This window comes from Caenorhabditis elegans, chromosome IV (assembly GCF_000002985.6).
Source record: "Caenorhabditis elegans chromosome IV".
In the NCBI taxonomy this organism is placed as follows: Eukaryota; Metazoa; Nematoda; class Chromadorea; order Rhabditida; family Rhabditidae; genus Caenorhabditis; species Caenorhabditis elegans.
The window spans coordinates 11078620-11095697 of record NC_003282.8 but is presented as its reverse complement, the minus strand read 5'-3'; the positions used below and the strand labels follow the sequence as shown (position 1 = coordinate 11095697).

Here is a 17078-nt window from a genome sequence, read left to right as displayed (position 1 = left end):
CAGATGCATTTTTGTTAATAATAAAAGATTGTAATTTTTAATACCTAAAAATTCAGTTTATGTAAATTACGACATACTTTTGTAATCACAATCTGAAAATATTTATGAGTTCAAATTATCGACCCACCCAAATTACTGATAACAGAAAGCATATTACATAGCATTTCCAGATAGCAATGGAAGTTTATTTTCAGGTCTTTCTAATAATCCGATTTGCTACGACCTCTGATTATATTTGAACTTTATAAATAACAAATGCAAATTTAATTTAAACTATCTTGTGTTTTTTTCAGTCGTCCAAAATCTTTCATGATTCCATTTTTCATTTACTTCCAACAACTTTCCGTGTGTCTGACATATTCTCCATTTTCAAGTCTTCCTCTCTCTTCCACCCTCACATCCTTCTGTCATTATTATGATTAGAATCGGAAGTGCATATTCTTTTGAGATACGCAGACGTGACAACTGGAACTGGCACTTTTGATCAAAAAGATCAAAACAAAAGAGAGCTTCTTCTTCTTTTCTTTCATTCAAATTCTCATTTATATTCTTCTTTTCCTCTTCTTTTCTTGTTCTGACACCCTCTTTTTTTGAATAGTTAACTATGCACAGAGAACAAGATTAGGAGCAGTTCTCGTCCTTTTTCTTCTTCCAACTGCTTCTCTTTGCTCCTCGTTTTTCAACATAAAAGAAGATGTCCCACAAATTGCCTTCCGCAACGGACAAGTACTACTTCGAGGTGCTCAGAAATGAGGAAAAATCCGAAATGCTCAAGTTTCTATTAGAAAGTTTTCGAGTTGATGAACCGCTTAATAGGGTGAGTGAAAAAAAAATAAAACATTCTGATTCATTGGAGCTTATTTCAAATCGAATTATTTCTGGTTCCAGGCATCTAAAATATCCTGTGAAGAAATTGAAAAATGTCTGGATGGAGCACTTGACAGAGCTCTCAAAACAGAATCGTCAATTCTCGCGAGGTCCCAAGGTAAAACGAGGAACATGTTCTGAGAACACTTCCTTTTTTGCAGACACTCATGAAATTGTCGGATGTATGCTGAATTCCGTATGGAGACGTGATGAATCTTTGTGCACACCGGGAGAAGAAGACAAGGATTTTGAATTTCATACAATTAGAAAAGAAGTTGCAATGGTTGCTGAGATATTAAATGAACTTCATGAAAGTTTCTGGAGTTTGAGACCAGATCAGGATGTGGTTTTGCATTTGTAAGTTATTTTGGAAAACCTGATTCACAGAAAAACAAAATGTATAAAGAAAGTTTGATTTTCATTTTCAAAATTTCAGATTTCAGATTTTAAAATCATTATTAGAAAAAGGCTTCACTATCAGGCGGCTTGTCGAAAAACGACTATGCGATTTTCAAAATCGTTTGAAAAATTATCGAAGCATTTTTCAGTGAAATTTCGTCAGTCAGTGTGAATCACAGACGCCAAGGATTAGCATCAAAATTCATGAATTGGACTGAAAATAAAAAATTTTTGGATACATTTGGAGCAACTGGCATTGCAACTGAAGCTTCATCTCTTGCTAACCAAGCACTTTTGGCTAAACGTGGATATTCAGTAATTATAAAAGTTCTAGACTTTCAAAAATCTAAAACTTCAGACAATAGCTACTACTTTGTTGGATACCAAAGTTGATCCAGATACTGGAAAACCAATATTAGTTTGTGACGATGGAACTGATCGAGTCAATTTGATGTTCAAAACATTCTGAAAAGGCAAAGTGTGATTGCGATGAAATCTGGTTGAATAATATTTTGAGTACATGTACAATTTCTTCTGTAATCTTGGTAAAAATTTCTGGTACTTTGAATAAATACATTTAAATTTTCTGAAAAACTTTCTACAGAACAAAGATTCAAAATATGTGGCAAAAAAACAATAGATACAATTTGATGAAGTTTCAGGTGTATATTTATAGTTTGATTTTTTTAATTTACATTTATTTCCATTTGCTAATTTGCTGGTACCGAAATTTGAGACTTTGCTTCTTTTTTTTTACTCAAAATGGCCCAAAACTACCGAAGTTCGTAATGATATGTTTTGAAAATGTATCCCAAAAAGTTGTGGAGATTTAAAGTTCTGGAAAAAATGCATTATTTTCGAGTAAAATCAAAAATTTTGCCAACTTCTTAGTGTCGTAATCTGGAACTTAATTTGTATTTAATTATTACTCTTTTATCAATATTGTGGTTTTTATTATTTCAAAACGTCTCATTACAAAATTCGGTAGTTTTTGGCCATTTTGGGTAAGTCTCATACAGTCTCAGATTTCGGTACTCCACCTTTAAGATATTCAAAAAGTAGCAATAAAAAATAATATGTAACAGTATATTCTTAATAATTGTGTCTAGTATCAAAAGCATGTTCTTTCTTTTATTATACCGTTCGCCAAACGGCATTCAGAATGTTTTTTCCAAACATCAAGATCAATTATCTTTCTTATAACTTTAAACTCGCTAGGCATCCCTGAAATGTTTGTAGTCTAAAACAATGGTTTTGAACAATTGTTTAATCTAATTTTTGTGATTTCAGATGTCTCCTTCGTCAAACGTGGTTGTCACGCGGGTAATAAGTACATTTCTGACCTATATGACACTTTCCAAGGTTGAAGAAATGAAAATGTTCACCGTTAAATGGATTTGAAACTATTTTAATAAATTAAATAATTGCAAGTTAAATTTCAACAACAATTTTCAATTGATAACTTTTAATGAACAAAAACCGTTTAATCGTTTGATTTATGACACCTTTTTGAAGAGATGACAGGGGTCATAAACTGTCTCTTATCTTCTTATCACTTTTGTAGATATTCTCTGGCTTGATGACACGGAACTGCAAATGAAAATGATTGTTTTTGCTGTAGAAGTTGAAGAAAAAGAAAGAAAGAAGATATCTAGAAGACGTTGTCTCGAGATGAATCAGTTCTTTTTGTATGTGACACACACTCTTTTTTTTCCAACTAACGACCACCCATCGGTCATCATCATCTTCATGATTATCAACATCATCAAATATTGATCGAGTTTTTGTTTTATTACACATTTTACCCGCCATTCATAAAAATTTGTTTTCTAGTCTTCAAAAATCACTTTCGGTTTTATGAAAATGTACATTTTTGCAGGCAGATGCTCCGAGAGGATACAGTAATCCAACTTCCAGATGGAAGATTCGAGCAGAAAATTCAAGTCGATCGACGAAAATTGGAGTCAATGATAACAGGTGATCAGAAGTTCCTCTCCAGGAACGAATCAGGAACAAAAATAAAGACTGTTAAAAAAAACCAAACTTTTGGAATTAAACTCCTCTAACAGTCAGTAGAAGTTTCCTCGAAAAATATTCCATTAAAGATCACAATTTTAGATAAAAAATAAAGTAAGTTCAGACATTAAAAAACCATTTCCCAAGTTTCAGATCTCTGACAACGTATAACAAACTTTGATTAGGCTAATAGCTGATTGGCCACTGACAAATTGGTAAAAGTTATAGATTCTAGTCTGACAATCCAATAAGATGTTTATAAAAGTTATAAATTCATAGAAAGTCAAAACAAATGCCTCTGCTTAACTTTTGATGAACTACATTATTTCTATTTTGACCACAAAAAAATTGATTCAGGTCGAATCGACAACACGTCTCATCAACTGCCAACTGCCGAGTCATTTTTTGCAAATGTTATGTCTTACTCGAACGCTGAAGTAATCTGGCCATCACAACTGAAAATCGGAGCCAAAACGAAAAAAGATCCATATGTGAAAGTAATCGGATCAATCGAACAAATTGAATCAGCACGAACGCTTGTTTTGAATAGTTTACAGATAAAAGTAAGTCATTCATTTCACTAGTAGAAGCATACAGATCTCTCAAATTGTCGTTCAATTTTGTCCATCTTCTTGTGCATTTTCTGAGGAGTAATAGCATTTACACGACGACTCAAAACAGCGTATGGATTATGAGCCACGTATTGATCAGTTGGTTTGTATTGTCGAGTCATCCAATCTAAGCAAACCGTATCCATTGACAAGTTCCGAAGACGAAGGTCACCAGCCTAAATAATGATAATATGCATAGAAAACTACTAGACATACTAGACAGAAACGTCGTCAGGCCCATGAAGTGGAATCAAGGAAGAGCCGAATATTTTCCGTAACTCAAACAAGAAGAAGAATGAAAACAACTTTTCATATTTATATTGGTTGTAGGCGCTGTCATCTTATGTTTGACTATACCGAATCTATAATCTATAAACTTACAATTTGTTGAAGCATCTTGTCGTAGGCTGGTGGCACATAAAAGTATGAAGGATCAGATTGTGAGTTGTTCAATTCATTTTCAATGTATTCCATGCATTTGGGCCGACTACGGTCCGATCCATATATGAGACGAGAAAGATCAGAAGAAACTTTTTTCTCTTCAACTTTCATCGCATCTCCCATTCGACGCCATGGCAAATGTCCGACCATATTCTCAGTGGCAATGTAGAATGCACTCCAGATATCATCCCAGCGGCTTGCATCCTGAAATATTGAAAAATGAAACAAGAATCATGTCAAGTGTTCCTATAGGAGATCTATAGATCCAACAAGATGTAGTGATTACCTGTCTACGATGAATATTGACAGAGACATATCTAAGAGTTCCTCTGAATGGAGCAGATGTTCTTCTTGCTTTCAATGTCCCATCCTTTTCCACATAAATTTTGCTCATTCCGAAATCTAACAAGTAGAGATGACGTCTCGATTTAAGATCAACGCAAACATTTGCCGGTTTCACGTCACGATGAAGCCAACCAATGCTGTGCATCATTTGAAGGGCTTCAATGAATTTGTAGAAAATGAACAGAGATGTTGTAACACTGAAAATCCTTGATCCAAGAAGATCCAAGAAAATCCAAGATCGAATAGGTACCTGAAGCGACCCAATGGAGTGTCCTTTCTCAAATCACTGAGATTCTCTCCACACCTTTCCATTGCCAACCAACGAAATCCATCAATGCCCCCATAGCCATGGAAACGAAGAAATGGGGATGCTCCAGGCAAATTGTTTGGATTGAATGCCGTATTCAAACTTTTAAGACAAGAACATTCATTGTATAAAAGTTGAAACTGAAAATTATTTAGAAACTTATTGCAGATTCTATTTGCTTTCGGTTTTCGTTATGATTTTTCCCAGTTCAAATGAGACTAACTCAGAAGCTGAATTATTTCGGAAAACAAAAGCGTTTAACGGGCAATTGGTCGTAGCCATATCTGCTTGAGAACACATTCCGGAGCACCTTCTTGACAAAAAAACTTCCTGGCAACTTATTGTGACAGTTGGCAATAGTGGCAATAGTTAGTTATAGTTGGCAAGTTGCTGGAAACGATGTGGGAGAGCTGTTGCCAACGATTAAACGCTAAACGCTGAGTGTTTTAAGCATTCAAGGGAAAAGTTACGCAAAACTTCTTCAATTGAGATTTTCTCTATAATTCTTCTAGCTTTTGAGTCTCACTCCTCAGCAAAACTGGAAAAACCACCACGAAAGCAGAAATATATTAAAAGTACCATAGCATTTTGGCCTTCAACTTTCACCACACTTTTCTCATTCGAACTTCCATAAATAGAAGCCTCAAAAATCTGCCCAAAACCGCCACCACTCAGCATTTTTTGAAGAACAAATTGATCACATGTGGTACCTGGTGGGAGCATTGGCTTAGCACCTACTTCATGTTCCATGTATAAACGGTCCGTCTGAAATTGATTGAGTTAAACTTCACAAGATCAGAAGATCGAGATTTCTTACCATTTAGAGATGTGATGACGACTTCTATAAAATCGAGAAAACCTTCGATAAGCAATGGTTTGAATATTTAAAAAGTAATAATGTTTTATATTTTTTCTTTAGATTTTATATTATCTACAACATTGAGTTGAAAAGGATAGTTCACGTTTTCAAAGTTCTAGTTAAAAATTGTTTTTAGGACGAATAACTAATAAACTTTCAGAAAGAGCGAGTTTCGTTGAAAATGGAACTTCATCATTCTCTTCACTCACACATTATTGGCAAGGGAGGACGTGGAATTCAGAAAGTGATGAAAATGACGTCATGCCATATACATTTTCCAGATTCCAATAAATATTCGTAAGGTTTTAGCTTAACTTTAACATTATTAGTTTTCAATTCAGAGATTCGAACAAAAGCGATCAAGTTTCTATATCCGGAACACCTGTTAATGTATTTGAAGCTTTAAAACACTTGAGGGTATAATTTTATAAATAATTTTCAATTAAAAAAAAGAGAAAAATTACAGTCAATGTGTCCGTTGACAGTCTACATGAAGCTTCCCTGGTATAATCCAGGTCAACCTGATCTACGTCCTCTCATGTCACAAATGGATTTAGATGTTTCTGTTGAACAGAATATTTATAGTTTGGCAATTAAAATGACAGGAAGTCAAGACGCCAGTGTATTATTTGCAATTCGATTAGTTTTACATCACTTTTTATTAGTGAGTTTATGAATTCTCAAGAAGTATCTTATAACTTTAATTTATTTCAGACAGAAGAATATTTGAACATTTCCACTCAAGTTTTGGCCAGAGAAGAACTGAATTATCAATTGGAGAATGTAGAGGAGCATCGGGAAAGGTAAATCTTTTTTGAAATTACTTATTTACAGGAAAAAATGTGGTGGGAAATTTTCAAAGAAAGAATGTGAGGTTTTTAAGTAGGCAAAAAAAATTCCAACTTGCCTACTTTACATTTTGATTTTGTGCACAGAAATAAATAAGTTAATTAATAAAATAAATATGCAATCGTTTTTTATGTTTTGGAAACCCACATACTTGCTATTTAAAAAAGTTTGCCATGAAGTTTCAAAATTTGGCAAAATTCGGTAAAATGGCAAGTTTTCAAAACTTTATTTTTACGGAATTTTTAGAATTTCGAAATTTCTTAATTTCGGAAAATTTAATATCAAAGTTTCAAAAATTCTAAATTTTGGGAAATTTTGAATTTTCAGAAAGTGGTGGATTTTTTTGGATTTTGGAACATTCAGAAAACTTGGAATAAAAAATGTCCAAAAGTTCTGAAAGTTCCACAATTTAAAAGTTATGGGGTTTTAGAAATTCTCGAATTTTTTACTTAATTTTGGCAATTTTGAACACCTGAAAATTTTGGAATTTTGGAATTTGGAAGTTTTTGAAGTTTTTTTGGACTGCGTTTACCCAGGGGATTATTTCAAAAATTGACCAGTTAAATAGTTAACAACAATTTTAAGCTTTTGAGAACTGAATCAAATAAATTTATACTTGCGAACAAATTTGTACCAATATCAAATATTTTTGATTTCAGGCTCCGAGAAGTGTGCAACAAGAACAACGTGACCATTCAAACATTTCCAGAAACACAATCAATTTCCATTGTTGGTCCTCCATCGGGAGTATTAAATGTTAGAAAATTACTAATTGTAAGAGAATTTATTTCAAAAATTGTAGATAACTTTAGAAAATTTTGAAGGGTCTTTCAAGTGTGACAGTTCAATTTGATTGTAATATGATGGATATTCATTATCCAGTTCAACAATTGGAACAAGAAAGAGGAATACAAGTTACGTGTAAACGAAAAAACGGGGATATTATGGTGATTAATGGATTATGGTGATTACAATTTTGGAAATCAAATTGAATATTTCAGACCATAACAATGAAATCAACAGAATCAAAATTAGCAGAAGTTCTTCAATCTCGTGAATTACTGTTAGCTCTACCACCAACAACATATTCATCTCCTGATGATTATGATCCGAATCCTGTGATGAGCAGTTAGTTCACTTGAAACATTTTTGAGAACATAAACATATGTTTAATTTTTATAATAAATTGCAGGACCACCTAGTTTAACACCTTTGCAAACTGAAATGGCATCTGGAGTACGAGTATTTTTGACTCCGCCCATTGAATCTCCAAAATCTCCAGATCCAGAGGACTCTCCGCTCGCGGCTTCGATTTTGAAAGGAGCAAAGGATATTAGCAAAAATAGGTAAGGAAAATCTGAAGGTTACGGGCGGCAAACTACTTTTGACTTTTTAAAAAATGTTTTTAATTCGGCCAATTCTATTAGTAAGAACATAGAAAAAGAAAAAATGCAAAAAAAAAATCACTTCAAAAAGGCCTTTACTTTTTAACTTTTAAGATTTTTTGGTACTTTACACATATTGCATTTAAGGGACATTATCTCTACCATAAGACCGTATCTTGGTTTTTCTGCTTTTCTCGGCATAGTTTGGTTTTTCTGTTTTTTTGTCACAATATTGTCTGGGGGAAAATTGTTTGAAACAGCTTCTTTTCAGCTCAAATTTCCAAATATCAATATAAAACGTATGCTGCAATGCTCGACATTTCTCACAAAGTTCATAATTTTGGAAAGTTTGGTAACTTACCAAAACTTTAAATAAGTTTTTATGACAAATCTAAAAAATGTTGTAGTGATTTATTATGATATTCTGTTATTTTGAAGTAGGAAAACAATATGTAGATTTATTCCCCACGGACGATACTTCAAATTTAAAAGGCAAATATTACACAAGTGATAGGATGTAATTAACTTAATTGAATTAAGACTAACTTCGACATTCGACCAACCAAGAAAACCAAGAAAAATCTAAATTTTCAGCGATATTTGGAAAAAGAAATCGAAAGCCGATCGAGGAGAAATGCTTATAAAAGCAACGCAGGCAATTTTTGATGATTCAGTTCTATCAAGTCCAAGATATCCAACTGATTTATGGTCAGGTTATGGTTTTAGTTCTTCTCTTCCAGCTGATTTACTTAAAGGAATGATGGATTTATCAACTAATGAAGTAAGTATGAAATAATAAGTTGCATAATTTGATCAAATACTTGTAGCCATCCACAAATGGTCCTCCAATGATGAATCATTCACAACGGGGACTTTGTAGTGTACGAGAAGAAGATGAAGAGCTCTCTGATTTTTCAGCTTCATCCACTAATTATGGAATGTCTAGAATCTTTGAACAACCACCTAGAAATGGTTTGAATTCTCAAGGGTTTTAAAGTTTTATTTTCAAAAGTTGAAGTGTTCTCTGCATCAACGTCGGTTTTCGATTCGAACTCACTTCCATATAATCTACAATGGGATATTAATTATTTCACGGATCCTTCCATGGTTCTTGCACAACTTGGATGCAGTGAATACATGACTCAGTTGAGAGATCAGGAAGTTTGTTTCATGCACATTTGAATAAAAGTATTTTATAATTTTTAGATCGACATGCATGCTTTTTTGCTGCTCGACGAGCAGAATCTGAAGGACATTGGAGTTTCCACAATTGGTGCCCGCAAAAAGATTCATCACGCAATTTTGAGTTCGTTTTCTTTTCTCTGCCTAGTATGAGCAGAAAAATAACAAAATGAGCGTTATAATATTTCCATGGCAACTTTTCCAGAGCTCCGCGACTCGGCTCGACTTAACGGATATGCAGTCTAGTCTATATTTTCGACGATTCAATAATTTTCGGGGTGAAATCTCACCGGTTTTCCTAATAAATCCATGATTTGCTGTTTTTTCAACTAATTCTTAAACAATAATGAACTTTTCTTTTTCACATAGAATACGAATTGGACTTTAAAGACAATACTTTATTCAAAGCGTACAGTTCCATTAGCTCTCCATGAAAAACAACTCTATATTTAACTCATCAATTATTTAATACGAATTAATTTACCATACATAAATATCAAAAATAAGGCTTTGAGTATGCGACATGGAAAACGTAAAGAGGGGATCGGCAACTAAATTATCACGAAAAGATGTGAAATCAGAAATTTAATCCGACAAAATGCATGATTCTCTTTTTGATCCCACTTTGAGCAGGATTAATAGCTACGGCGCTTGAAGTTTCAACACTTGAGGCAGTAGAATTAGTGTGATCTGCTCCTCCGTTGATTTGTTTTTTCGCACCTAAAGCTTCTTCCAGCGTCCCTGCAGCTTCCTCTTTTCCTTGCTTACGATAAACTGCTGCCAAATTCTTTATAGTTGACATCACATTGCTGAAACATAACAATGTAATCATTAATAAACTAATTAAAGGCAATAACCTATCCATCACAGTTGTCGGGTTCACATTAAAGGATTCATCGTCAACCTTCGGAATCCCATTTCGCTGTCTTTCTTCGCGATCTTCAGCGATTCTCCATATTGGTTTGTTTCCGGTGATAGCAACTTTCGAGAGAATGTTCTTGTACATCTCTTCAGCCTCTTGATACTTTCCTTGCTTTAAGAAAACAGACGCCAGTTGGTTTTTTGTCTTAATCACATTTTGATGATTTTCCGGAAATGCACGATTATAGATTGACAGAGCTTGTTTGAAATAGTTTTCTGTTTCTTCATACTTTTCAAGCTGTTGGGTGACAATTCCGAGGTTTGTGAGCTGTTTAGCAACATCCGGATGATTGGGTCCTAGAAGATTTTTCCGAATTTCGAGAGCTCGTTTGCACAAAGGCTCAGACTCCTTGTACTTTCCGCGTTTTCCATAAGCGATTGCCAAGTTGTTTAGCGTTGCCGCCACAGAATGATGGTTCTCTCCACAACATTGTACACGAATGGATAAAGCTTTTTCCAAATAGATCGCAGCATCTTTGAAATTTTCTTGATTTCGGTAAACTATTGCCAGAACATTGAGCATCGTAGCAACATCCAGATGAACATTCCCGTGAACTTTCACGACGTCTTCCAGAGCTTGCTTGCATAGCGGTATCGCAACTTCAAATCGACCTTGCTCCATGTACTGTATGACCAGGTTTTGTAACGTTTGCAGGCGAGTCGGTAATTGGTAATCGTTACTGATAGGATTGGAAAAAGACGATGAGCGACATCCCTGATCGGCTTGATCTGCAAGATAAAACAAGCATAATTCGTAGCACAACAAATAAACTTACTGTTGTTCTGATCCTCTTCCTCTGGTCCGAATCCAAGTTCCTGTAGAGTGTCTACCATCATGGGCGTGGCATCGACGGAGGTAGTGTGTTGCTAAACGCGTTATTTAATCCCAATCACAAGATAAATGACTTACAAAATCACTGTTCAGGTAATTCATGGAATCTTGAAACTTGTAGTGATCCCTTTCTTCCTCCAAATGCGCGACAGTCCTCTCCGATTCTTGAAGCTTCCTCTGTGTGGTTGTCAATTCATCAAGAAGCCAGGTGTTTTCCTGTCTCAGAAGCCTAATACTTTCATGGTTTTTTGACAGTTGAACATCGTATGATTGCATCAATTTGTCCATCATGATGAGCAGAGATGCTTCATCACCACCATCCATAACTTTCCCAAGACTTTCATCAATCAAGCCCATCTTTTCACTGGGCAAAGAAGGTTCGGATGAGTCTGAATCTGATAGAAACTTTATTCGTACTCATTCCGTAAATCGTCTTACTAATTAAATTAGCTTCCAATATCCTTGTTGCAGCCTCGTGTTCATCTCGCAATGCAAACAACGTTTGTTGGACCGTCTTTAAGACAGTTGTGATATCGTCACCCAAGGAAATAACCATCACTGTTAGAGGAATGAGAAGCCCTGAAAATTGTCTCGTACGGATGATGAACGTTAATTTTTCTTAAATTTAAGAACAATAAAAACAATAAAAACAAATCACAAAACAAAACCAAATTTATGAAATTTAATTTCATGAAAATGAAATATTTCAATGCGTTGAATTCAATTGAACAAAAAGACGACGAGATAGATGTGCAGGTGTGCCGACTACGGTAGCACGAGATCCAGCAGCCTGACAATCGGCGGGTTTTCGAACAACTGTTTTCAAGTTTGCACAACAATTTCTCGTAATTTAATGTGAATTTTCGATTATTTTAATGTTTTCTAAAAAATTTTTGTTGTTTTTATTAATACCTTCAACGTAATATGGGATAGACAAGCAGTATGCCATTTAAAAATATTTTTTGATTGGAAGAGCTTTCCATATCTCTTGGCGCCATTTCGAACGCGGCAAAATACAGATTGTGAAACAAGGGCGGTCCATCATTCTTACTCATTTTCTTCTAATTTCTTCAGTTTCTTTTCAGTTCGTTTGCGATGTTCCTTATTTTTCTTCCTGCTCCAACTTCTGTAGTTCGTTCTGTTGTACTTGTTTCCAATTTTTTAAAGGTTTTCCTCGCTGAATTCGTATTTTAAAAATAACTTCAACTCCACATGTGAGTAGTGATTAGGGAATTTAGTGCTCGATCAATAATTTGAACAACATTTTTGCAAAACTTATTTCTCAAAATTAAAGTCACTTCCGAAGTATGATTTGGCCTATTTTATACCTCTTTGTTTTCGTTGTCCCACGTGACTCATATAGCACGAAATAAGAAAACACACTCAAGTTCATTCGTCCTAAAATTTTATAAATTCCGCGTTCAAATTTCAGTCATCTAGTAACCATCAGAAAAGTGCAAGTTCACTCACGTCCACACTGAATTGAATCAGTGGAATCACATGATCAACTGCTTCTCTCACTCTCTCGCTTTGTCATTAGATATCTCTACCTCTCTGCGTTTCGTGTCTAAGTGCTTATAGTTTCACTTCTCTCCGCTTTCAATCCCCATTGCGATGCGACTGCAGCATTGCAGTGAGTGTGATGGTCGTCTCAAGACCCATGGCGCTGCGTATCGATCGTTGCCTCGTACCCTCTTACGTTTCCTGTGTTATTTCTGTCTCTGTCGTTCTGACACTTCAGCGCTCACCCCGTCGCTCATTTTCACTCACAGACAGCACACATTCTCACTCACTCGCAGCCTATGGCCATTTCTTCCTTCCTCACCATCTCGTGAGGCGACAAGTCGCGTGTCTTTAGTCGATTTCAGAGTGATTATCTGGAAATCATTTGTTTCAATCAGAAAATAATACGTACATGCCGAATAGTTTTTTAAAAAACTAACCAGACAATTTGTGATACGTCTTGAATTTTAATTTTTGCCCAGTCTCGATTCATTGTGAAGAAAATTTTACAAGATTTGAATCGCTTGCTTTTTGTGCGTAATATTCCAGTCCATTTCTTTTAAGCGTTAAAATTTTTTTCGAGTGTCACTGGCTTGTAGCCGTAAAAATGTGTCATATTTGTCATCATTTCTCATCGTTAGTTATTTTATTAGGAAATTTCCGAAATTTATGTTATTTTGGTTTTCAAATTTATATCTGTTCTATTTTTCCTCATTTTTCGCTTTCTAGAATGTTCCACTAGTTTCGAAATGTGACGTAACAGTTCACCACGAAGGGCAAACTGAGTACTTTGTACCGCCTCTAAATATCGATTTTTCGCCGCGCCGCGCCGTACTCTTTATGTTATTTCATGCGAAAATCCTCACTTTCAATTTTTCCCTATAGCAGAAGCTCAATTTCACCGTATTTATCGAAATTTATTTTCAGAGTACTCCGGGTGTAGCCGGGTCAATCAGCAAATCAGAACACCAACATGGCTCTCAAAAGAATCCAGAAGGTAAGGTTTCAACACTTAACAACAATAAAATTATTATGTACGTTTCAGGAACTCCAAGATCTCGGCCGTGATCCACCCGCACAATGCTCCGCTGGACCAGTTGGTGATGATTTGTTCCATTGGCAAGCTACGATTATGGGCCCACCAGAGTCTCCCTATCAGGGAGGTGTCTTCTTCCTCACTATCCACTTCCCAACAGACTATCCATTCAAACCACCAAAGGTATTGATCGAAATTGGAAAAAAATAAATTTAATTTGTTTTCTTCAGGTTGCCTTCACCACTCGAATTTATCATCCGAACATCAATTCAAACGGAAGCATCTGCCTTGACATTCTCCGTTCGCAGTGGTCGCCGGCTCTGACCATTTCGAAAGGTTGATATTATCATTATTGTTCGCGTTCTAACTTTTAATTTTCAGTTCTGCTTTCGATCTGCTCGCTGCTCTGTGATCCAAATCCGGATGATCCACTTGTGCCAGAGATTGCACGCATCTACAAGACGGATCGTGAAAGGTGAATTTAGATTTTCTTTTAACTACTAAAAATAATCGATTTTCAGGTACAATCAATTGGCGAGAGAATGGACGCAAAAGTACGCTATGTGAGGAGGCTAACACCATTCATACAAGAACGCAGCCAAACCAATCAATAAACCATGTGTTTCTTTTCCCTCTCTGTGTCTCCCATTCATCTCCAAACCCTTTCCATCTTATTCAATCCACACCAAACCCCGGCGATTCCTCTTTTGTACTATAAATTGTGTTCTCTTTTTATCGATTTTGTTCTCCCCCACACATTATTCTCCTTCAAAAAATACCCACTTTCATATTATTTTCTGTCGTCAGCAAAGCGATGTAAAATATATATGGTCTTTTATATTTCTTCCTTATAATTCAAAAGTAAATCGAACGGTGTAGATTGATCCCCTCAATTCTCTCTCATCCCCTTTAAACTATTTTGTCTCCAAATCTCCCTCCTCCCTTCCTCTGATTTTTCTCGAGAAATTGAAAAAGGATTTCTTCCAAACCACCACACATTCGTTCTTCGTTTATTTCATCTGGCGGTCTGAGAATCCTGAATAAATTACTGAAGAGCGTCTATTATTCTCGACATTGTTTTTCTTTCAGAATCGATGGCCACGTTTGTTCCCTTTGTTACTTGTCTTGATACAGGTTTTTGGAACGAAGTGAACAAGAAAAAGCTCAATGATTGGAAACTCGATGAGACGCCAAAGTGTATCTCAAGTCAATTATCGCTTCGTAAGAATTGCCTATATCCGTATCAGATGATTTTTAATTTAAATTACAGATCAAACCGAAGGTTTTAAATGTCATCTATCCTTAAGTTACGACAGTTTGAGCAGTTTGGAGAGCACAACTGGATTGTCAATGTCCGGTACCCTTCTTCTGTACAATACAATTGAAAGTTTCAAGATGGTTGACAAAAGTGATTTGATAAGAAGTGAAGCAGAAAAGGTAGAATAACTTTCGTATAGTTAATCAAAATCGTCAGCAATTTCAGATCTGGGAATCTATCACAACTCGAAAATGGCTCCAAAATCCTCGTCTTCTGTCGCAATTCTTCATCATCGCTTTTGCTGATTTGAAAAAATTCAAATATTATTATTGGACATGTGTTCCTGCTTTGGTATATCCTAGTGAAATAAAACAAGAGGTTGAAAAATCTTTAAAAGTCTTTGAAGTTCGTAAATTCTTCGGTTTCAGATCACACCACTATCATCTCTCGGAGCCGATCACAAGATCCTGTTCGACTTTTATAGGAAAAACAATTTTCCGATCTTCCTATACTCCAAACAATCTTCAAAAATGCTCGAACTGTCAGAATTGGAAAACAACACAAATCCTGACGAAATATGTGTTGTTGTCGCTGATCCTTCTCCTGTTGCGTATTCTGCAGGATGGATGGTTCGCAACGTTCTTGCCGCAGTGGCACATCTTCATCCTACGTGGAAGCATTGTCATATCATCAGTCTTCGTTCAGCTGACAGTATCGGAATAAAATACACATGGACCTTGCCGAGTGCTGAATGCTCAGCAGATGGAGCTCAGAATGCTGTTCCAAAAGCTGTGGGATGGGAAAGAAATGCAAATGATAAGTTGCAGCCGATTTCAGTAGACTTAAGTAAAGAGTTCGATCCAAAAATATTAATGGAAAGATCTGTGGATCTTAATTTATCATTAATCAAATGGAGATTGCACCCAGATATTCAATTGGAAAGATACTCACAGCTGAAGGTATATATTTAAATTTTAAATTTTATATTTTGTCATATTCCAGGTTCTCATTCTTGGTGCTGGAACGCTTGGATGTAACATTGCCCGTTGTCTTATCGGATGGGGAGTTCGTCACATTTCGTTTCTTGATAATTCAACTGTCAGCTACAATAACCCCGTTCGCCAGAGTCTCTCAGAATTTGAAGATGCACGCCTGGGTCGTGGAAAAGCCGAAACAGCACAAGCTGCTATCCAACGCATTTTCCCATCGATTCAAGCAACTGCTCATCGTCTCACTGTTCCAATGCCTGGACATTCTATCGATGAAAAAGATGTACCAGAGCTGGAAAAAGATATTGCAAAATTGGAGCAACTTGTGAAAGATCATGATGTTGTTTTCCTAGCATTAGATTCAAGGGAAGCTCGCTGGCTTCCAACAGTTTTGGCTAGTAGACATAAGAAGATTGCAATTAGTGTCGCGATTGGATTCGATACCTACGTCATCATTCGGCATGGAATTGGTTCTAGAAGCGAAAGTGTTTCAGATGTTTCATCATCAGATTCCGTACCATACTCTCAGCTTTCTTGCTATTTCTGCAGTGATGTAACTGCTCCAGGAAATTCTACTTTCGATAGAACATTGGACCAACAGTGCACTGTGAGTTTTTGAACTTCCACACCTCTATTTCAAAACGGATGCTTTCTTTCAGGTTGCACGACCAGGAACATCTATGATTGCATCTGGAATTGCCGTTGAACTCTTATCGTCTGTTTTACAATACCCTGATCCACTCAAGACACCAGCCAGCCACGACGATAATACAACAGTCCTTGGAGCTGCTCCACATCAAATTCGCGGTTTTCTGGGAAGATTCCAGCAGGTATAATAATTGTGTTCTATTTGCTTTAACTTCGTTAATTTTATTTTAGATTCTTCCTTCTGTAAAACGATTCGATCAATGTGTTGCTTGTGGAGACGCTATCGCTGCACAGTTTCAGCAAAATGGCTGGAAGTTTGTTCGCGACGTTATGAACTCGCCAGGTCGTCTCGAAGAAGTCACCGGGCTCGACGAGCTTCAGAACTCTGTTAATGCTATTGATATCGATTTTGAGGATGATGAAGATTTCTGAATTGGTCGCCTCAAATTTTTACCTTTTCTGTATAATTGACTGTGCATTGACTGTACTCTGACACAATTTTTCATTCTCGTGATTCTATTTTGCCTCCAAATTTTAATAATACTTGTATCAATAAATTTTGGGTAAATTCTATTAAAACCTTCTACTGAAAGTTAGCATGAAAGCACTAAATGATTTATCTCGTTTTAT

General features: G+C 35.8%; 6 protein-coding genes and 2 non-coding genes across 9 annotated transcripts; 4 read left to right on the top strand and 4 right to left on the bottom strand.

Annotated features, from left to right (window-relative positions):
* The first annotated feature begins 612 nt into the window (after positions 1–612).
* On the top strand, positions 613–1851 carry M7.8 (aralkylamine N-acetyltransferase). Its single transcript, NM_069668.3, has 5 exons — positions 613–817; positions 889–985; positions 1029–1224; positions 1416–1581; positions 1625–1851. The coding sequence occupies exons 1-5, from the start codon at positions 695–697 to the stop codon at positions 1733–1735; spliced, it is 693 nt and encodes a 230-aa protein (NP_502069.1). The 5' UTR covers positions 613–694; the 3' UTR covers positions 1736–1851.
* A 993-nt stretch (positions 1852–2844) lies between these two features.
* On the bottom strand, positions 2845–3111 carry M7.14. Its single transcript, NR_056609.1, has one exon. It is a non-coding gene; the product is annotated as an Unclassified non-coding RNA M7.14 (non-coding RNA).
* A 34-nt stretch (positions 3112–3145) lies between these two features.
* Positions 3146–9624, top strand: bcc-1 (SAM domain-containing protein). Its single transcript, NM_069666.6, has 15 exons — positions 3146–3243; positions 3640–3845; positions 6006–6142; positions 6187–6262; positions 6312–6509; positions 6560–6648; positions 7354–7468; positions 7519–7641; positions 7696–7822; positions 7887–8040; positions 8674–8860; positions 8907–9051; positions 9098–9240; positions 9286–9385; positions 9467–9624. Exons 1-15 carry the CDS (start codon positions 3150–3152, stop codon positions 9505–9507), a joined length of 1935 nt encoding a protein of 644 aa, NP_502067.2. The 5' UTR covers positions 3146–3149; the 3' UTR covers positions 9508–9624.
* Positions 3842–5901, bottom strand: M7.7 (Protein kinase domain-containing protein). Its single transcript, NM_069667.5, has 6 exons — positions 5804–5901; positions 5566–5751; positions 4930–5126; positions 4621–4876; positions 4275–4538; positions 3842–4069 (listed from the first exon to the last, which is right to left on the bottom strand). The coding sequence occupies exons 1-6, from the start codon at positions 5804–5806 to the stop codon at positions 3863–3865; spliced, it is 1113 nt and encodes a 370-aa protein (NP_502068.2). The 5' UTR covers positions 5807–5901; the 3' UTR covers positions 3842–3862.
* A 23-nt stretch (positions 9625–9647) lies between the features above and the next one.
* klc-1 (Kinesin light chain) lies at positions 9648–11963 on the bottom strand (the record flags this gene model as incomplete). Of its 2 annotated transcripts, NM_001268605.3 has the most annotated exons (6): positions 9839–10070; positions 10119–10911; positions 10959–11049; positions 11093–11409; positions 11453–11593; positions 11927–11963. In NM_001268605.3, the coding sequence occupies 6 exons, from the start codon at positions 11961–11963 to the stop codon at positions 9839–9841; spliced, it is 1611 nt and encodes a 536-aa protein (NP_001255534.1). The 2 variants fall into 2 exon arrangements, with proteins under 2 accessions (NP_001255535.1, NP_001255534.1); NM_001268606.4 differs by lacking the exon at positions 11927–11963 and having other exon boundaries at positions 9648–10070.
* A 491-nt stretch (positions 11964–12454) lies between these two features.
* On the bottom strand, positions 12455–12551 carry M7.15. The gene has a single exon (NR_101957.1). It is a non-coding gene; the product is annotated as a small nucleolar RNA M7.15 (small nucleolar RNA).
* An 893-nt stretch (positions 12552–13444) lies between these two features.
* Positions 13445–14612, top strand: let-70 (Ubiquitin-conjugating enzyme E2 2). The gene is made up of 5 exons (NM_069664.7): positions 13445–13514; positions 13563–13736; positions 13784–13889; positions 13935–14028; positions 14075–14612. Exons 1-5 carry the CDS (start codon positions 13491–13493, stop codon positions 14118–14120), a joined length of 444 nt encoding a protein of 147 aa, NP_502065.1. The 5' UTR covers positions 13445–13490; the 3' UTR covers positions 14121–14612.
* A 30-nt stretch (positions 14613–14642) lies between these two features.
* On the top strand, positions 14643–17016 carry atg-7 (Ubiquitin-like modifier-activating enzyme ATG7). The gene is made up of 7 exons (NM_069663.6): positions 14643–14774; positions 14824–14990; positions 15037–15189; positions 15240–15770; positions 15814–16407; positions 16460–16630; positions 16680–17016. Exons 1-7 carry the CDS (start codon positions 14648–14650, stop codon positions 16878–16880), a joined length of 1944 nt encoding a protein of 647 aa, NP_502064.1. The 5' UTR covers positions 14643–14647; the 3' UTR covers positions 16881–17016.
* Positions 17017–17078: the final 62 nt, after the last annotated feature.

Coding starts and splice junctions, on each gene's coding strand:
- M7.8 (NM_069668.3), top strand. CDS start 695: ATGTCCCACAAATTGCCTTCCGCAACGGACAAGTACTACTTCGAGGTG. Junction 818..888: donor TTGATGAACCGCTTAATAGG/GTGAGTGAAAAA, acceptor TTCTGGTTCCAG/GCATCTAAAATATCCTGTGA. Junction 1,225..1,415: donor CAGGATGTGGTTTTGCATTT/GTAAGTTATTTT, acceptor AGCATTTTTCAG/TGAAATTTCGTCAGTCAGTG.
- bcc-1 (NM_069666.6), top strand. CDS start 3,150: ATGCTCCGAGAGGATACAGTAATCCAACTTCCAGATGGAAGATTCGAG. Junction 7,469..7,518: donor ATGTTAGAAAATTACTAATT/GTAAGAGAATTT, acceptor AAAATTTTGAAG/GGTCTTTCAAGTGTGACAGT. Junction 9,386..9,466: donor GATTCATCACGCAATTTTGA/GTTCGTTTTCTT, acceptor CAACTTTTCCAG/AGCTCCGCGACTCGGCTCGA.
- M7.7 (NM_069667.5), bottom strand. Junction 4,877..4,929: donor ACTCCATTGGGTCGCTTCAG/GTACCTATTCGA, acceptor AAGGATTTTCAG/TGTTACAACATCTCTGTTCA. Junction 4,539..4,620: donor TCAATATTCATCGTAGACAG/GTAATCACTACA, acceptor TCAATATTTCAG/GATGCAAGCCGCTGGGATGA.
- let-70 (NM_069664.7), top strand. CDS start 13,491: ATGGCTCTCAAAAGAATCCAGAAG. Junction 13,890..13,934: donor GGCTCTGACCATTTCGAAAG/GTTGATATTATC, acceptor TTTAATTTTCAG/TTCTGCTTTCGATCTGCTCG. Junction 14,029..14,074: donor TACAAGACGGATCGTGAAAG/GTGAATTTAGAT, acceptor ATCGATTTTCAG/GTACAATCAATTGGCGAGAG.
- atg-7 (NM_069663.6), top strand. CDS start 14,648: ATGGCCACGTTTGTTCCCTTTGTTACTTGTCTTGATACAGGTTTTTGG. Junction 14,775..14,823: donor CTCAAGTCAATTATCGCTTC/GTAAGAATTGCC, acceptor TTTAAATTACAG/ATCAAACCGAAGGTTTTAAA. Junction 15,771..15,813: donor AAAGATACTCACAGCTGAAG/GTATATATTTAA, acceptor GTCATATTCCAG/GTTCTCATTCTTGGTGCTGG.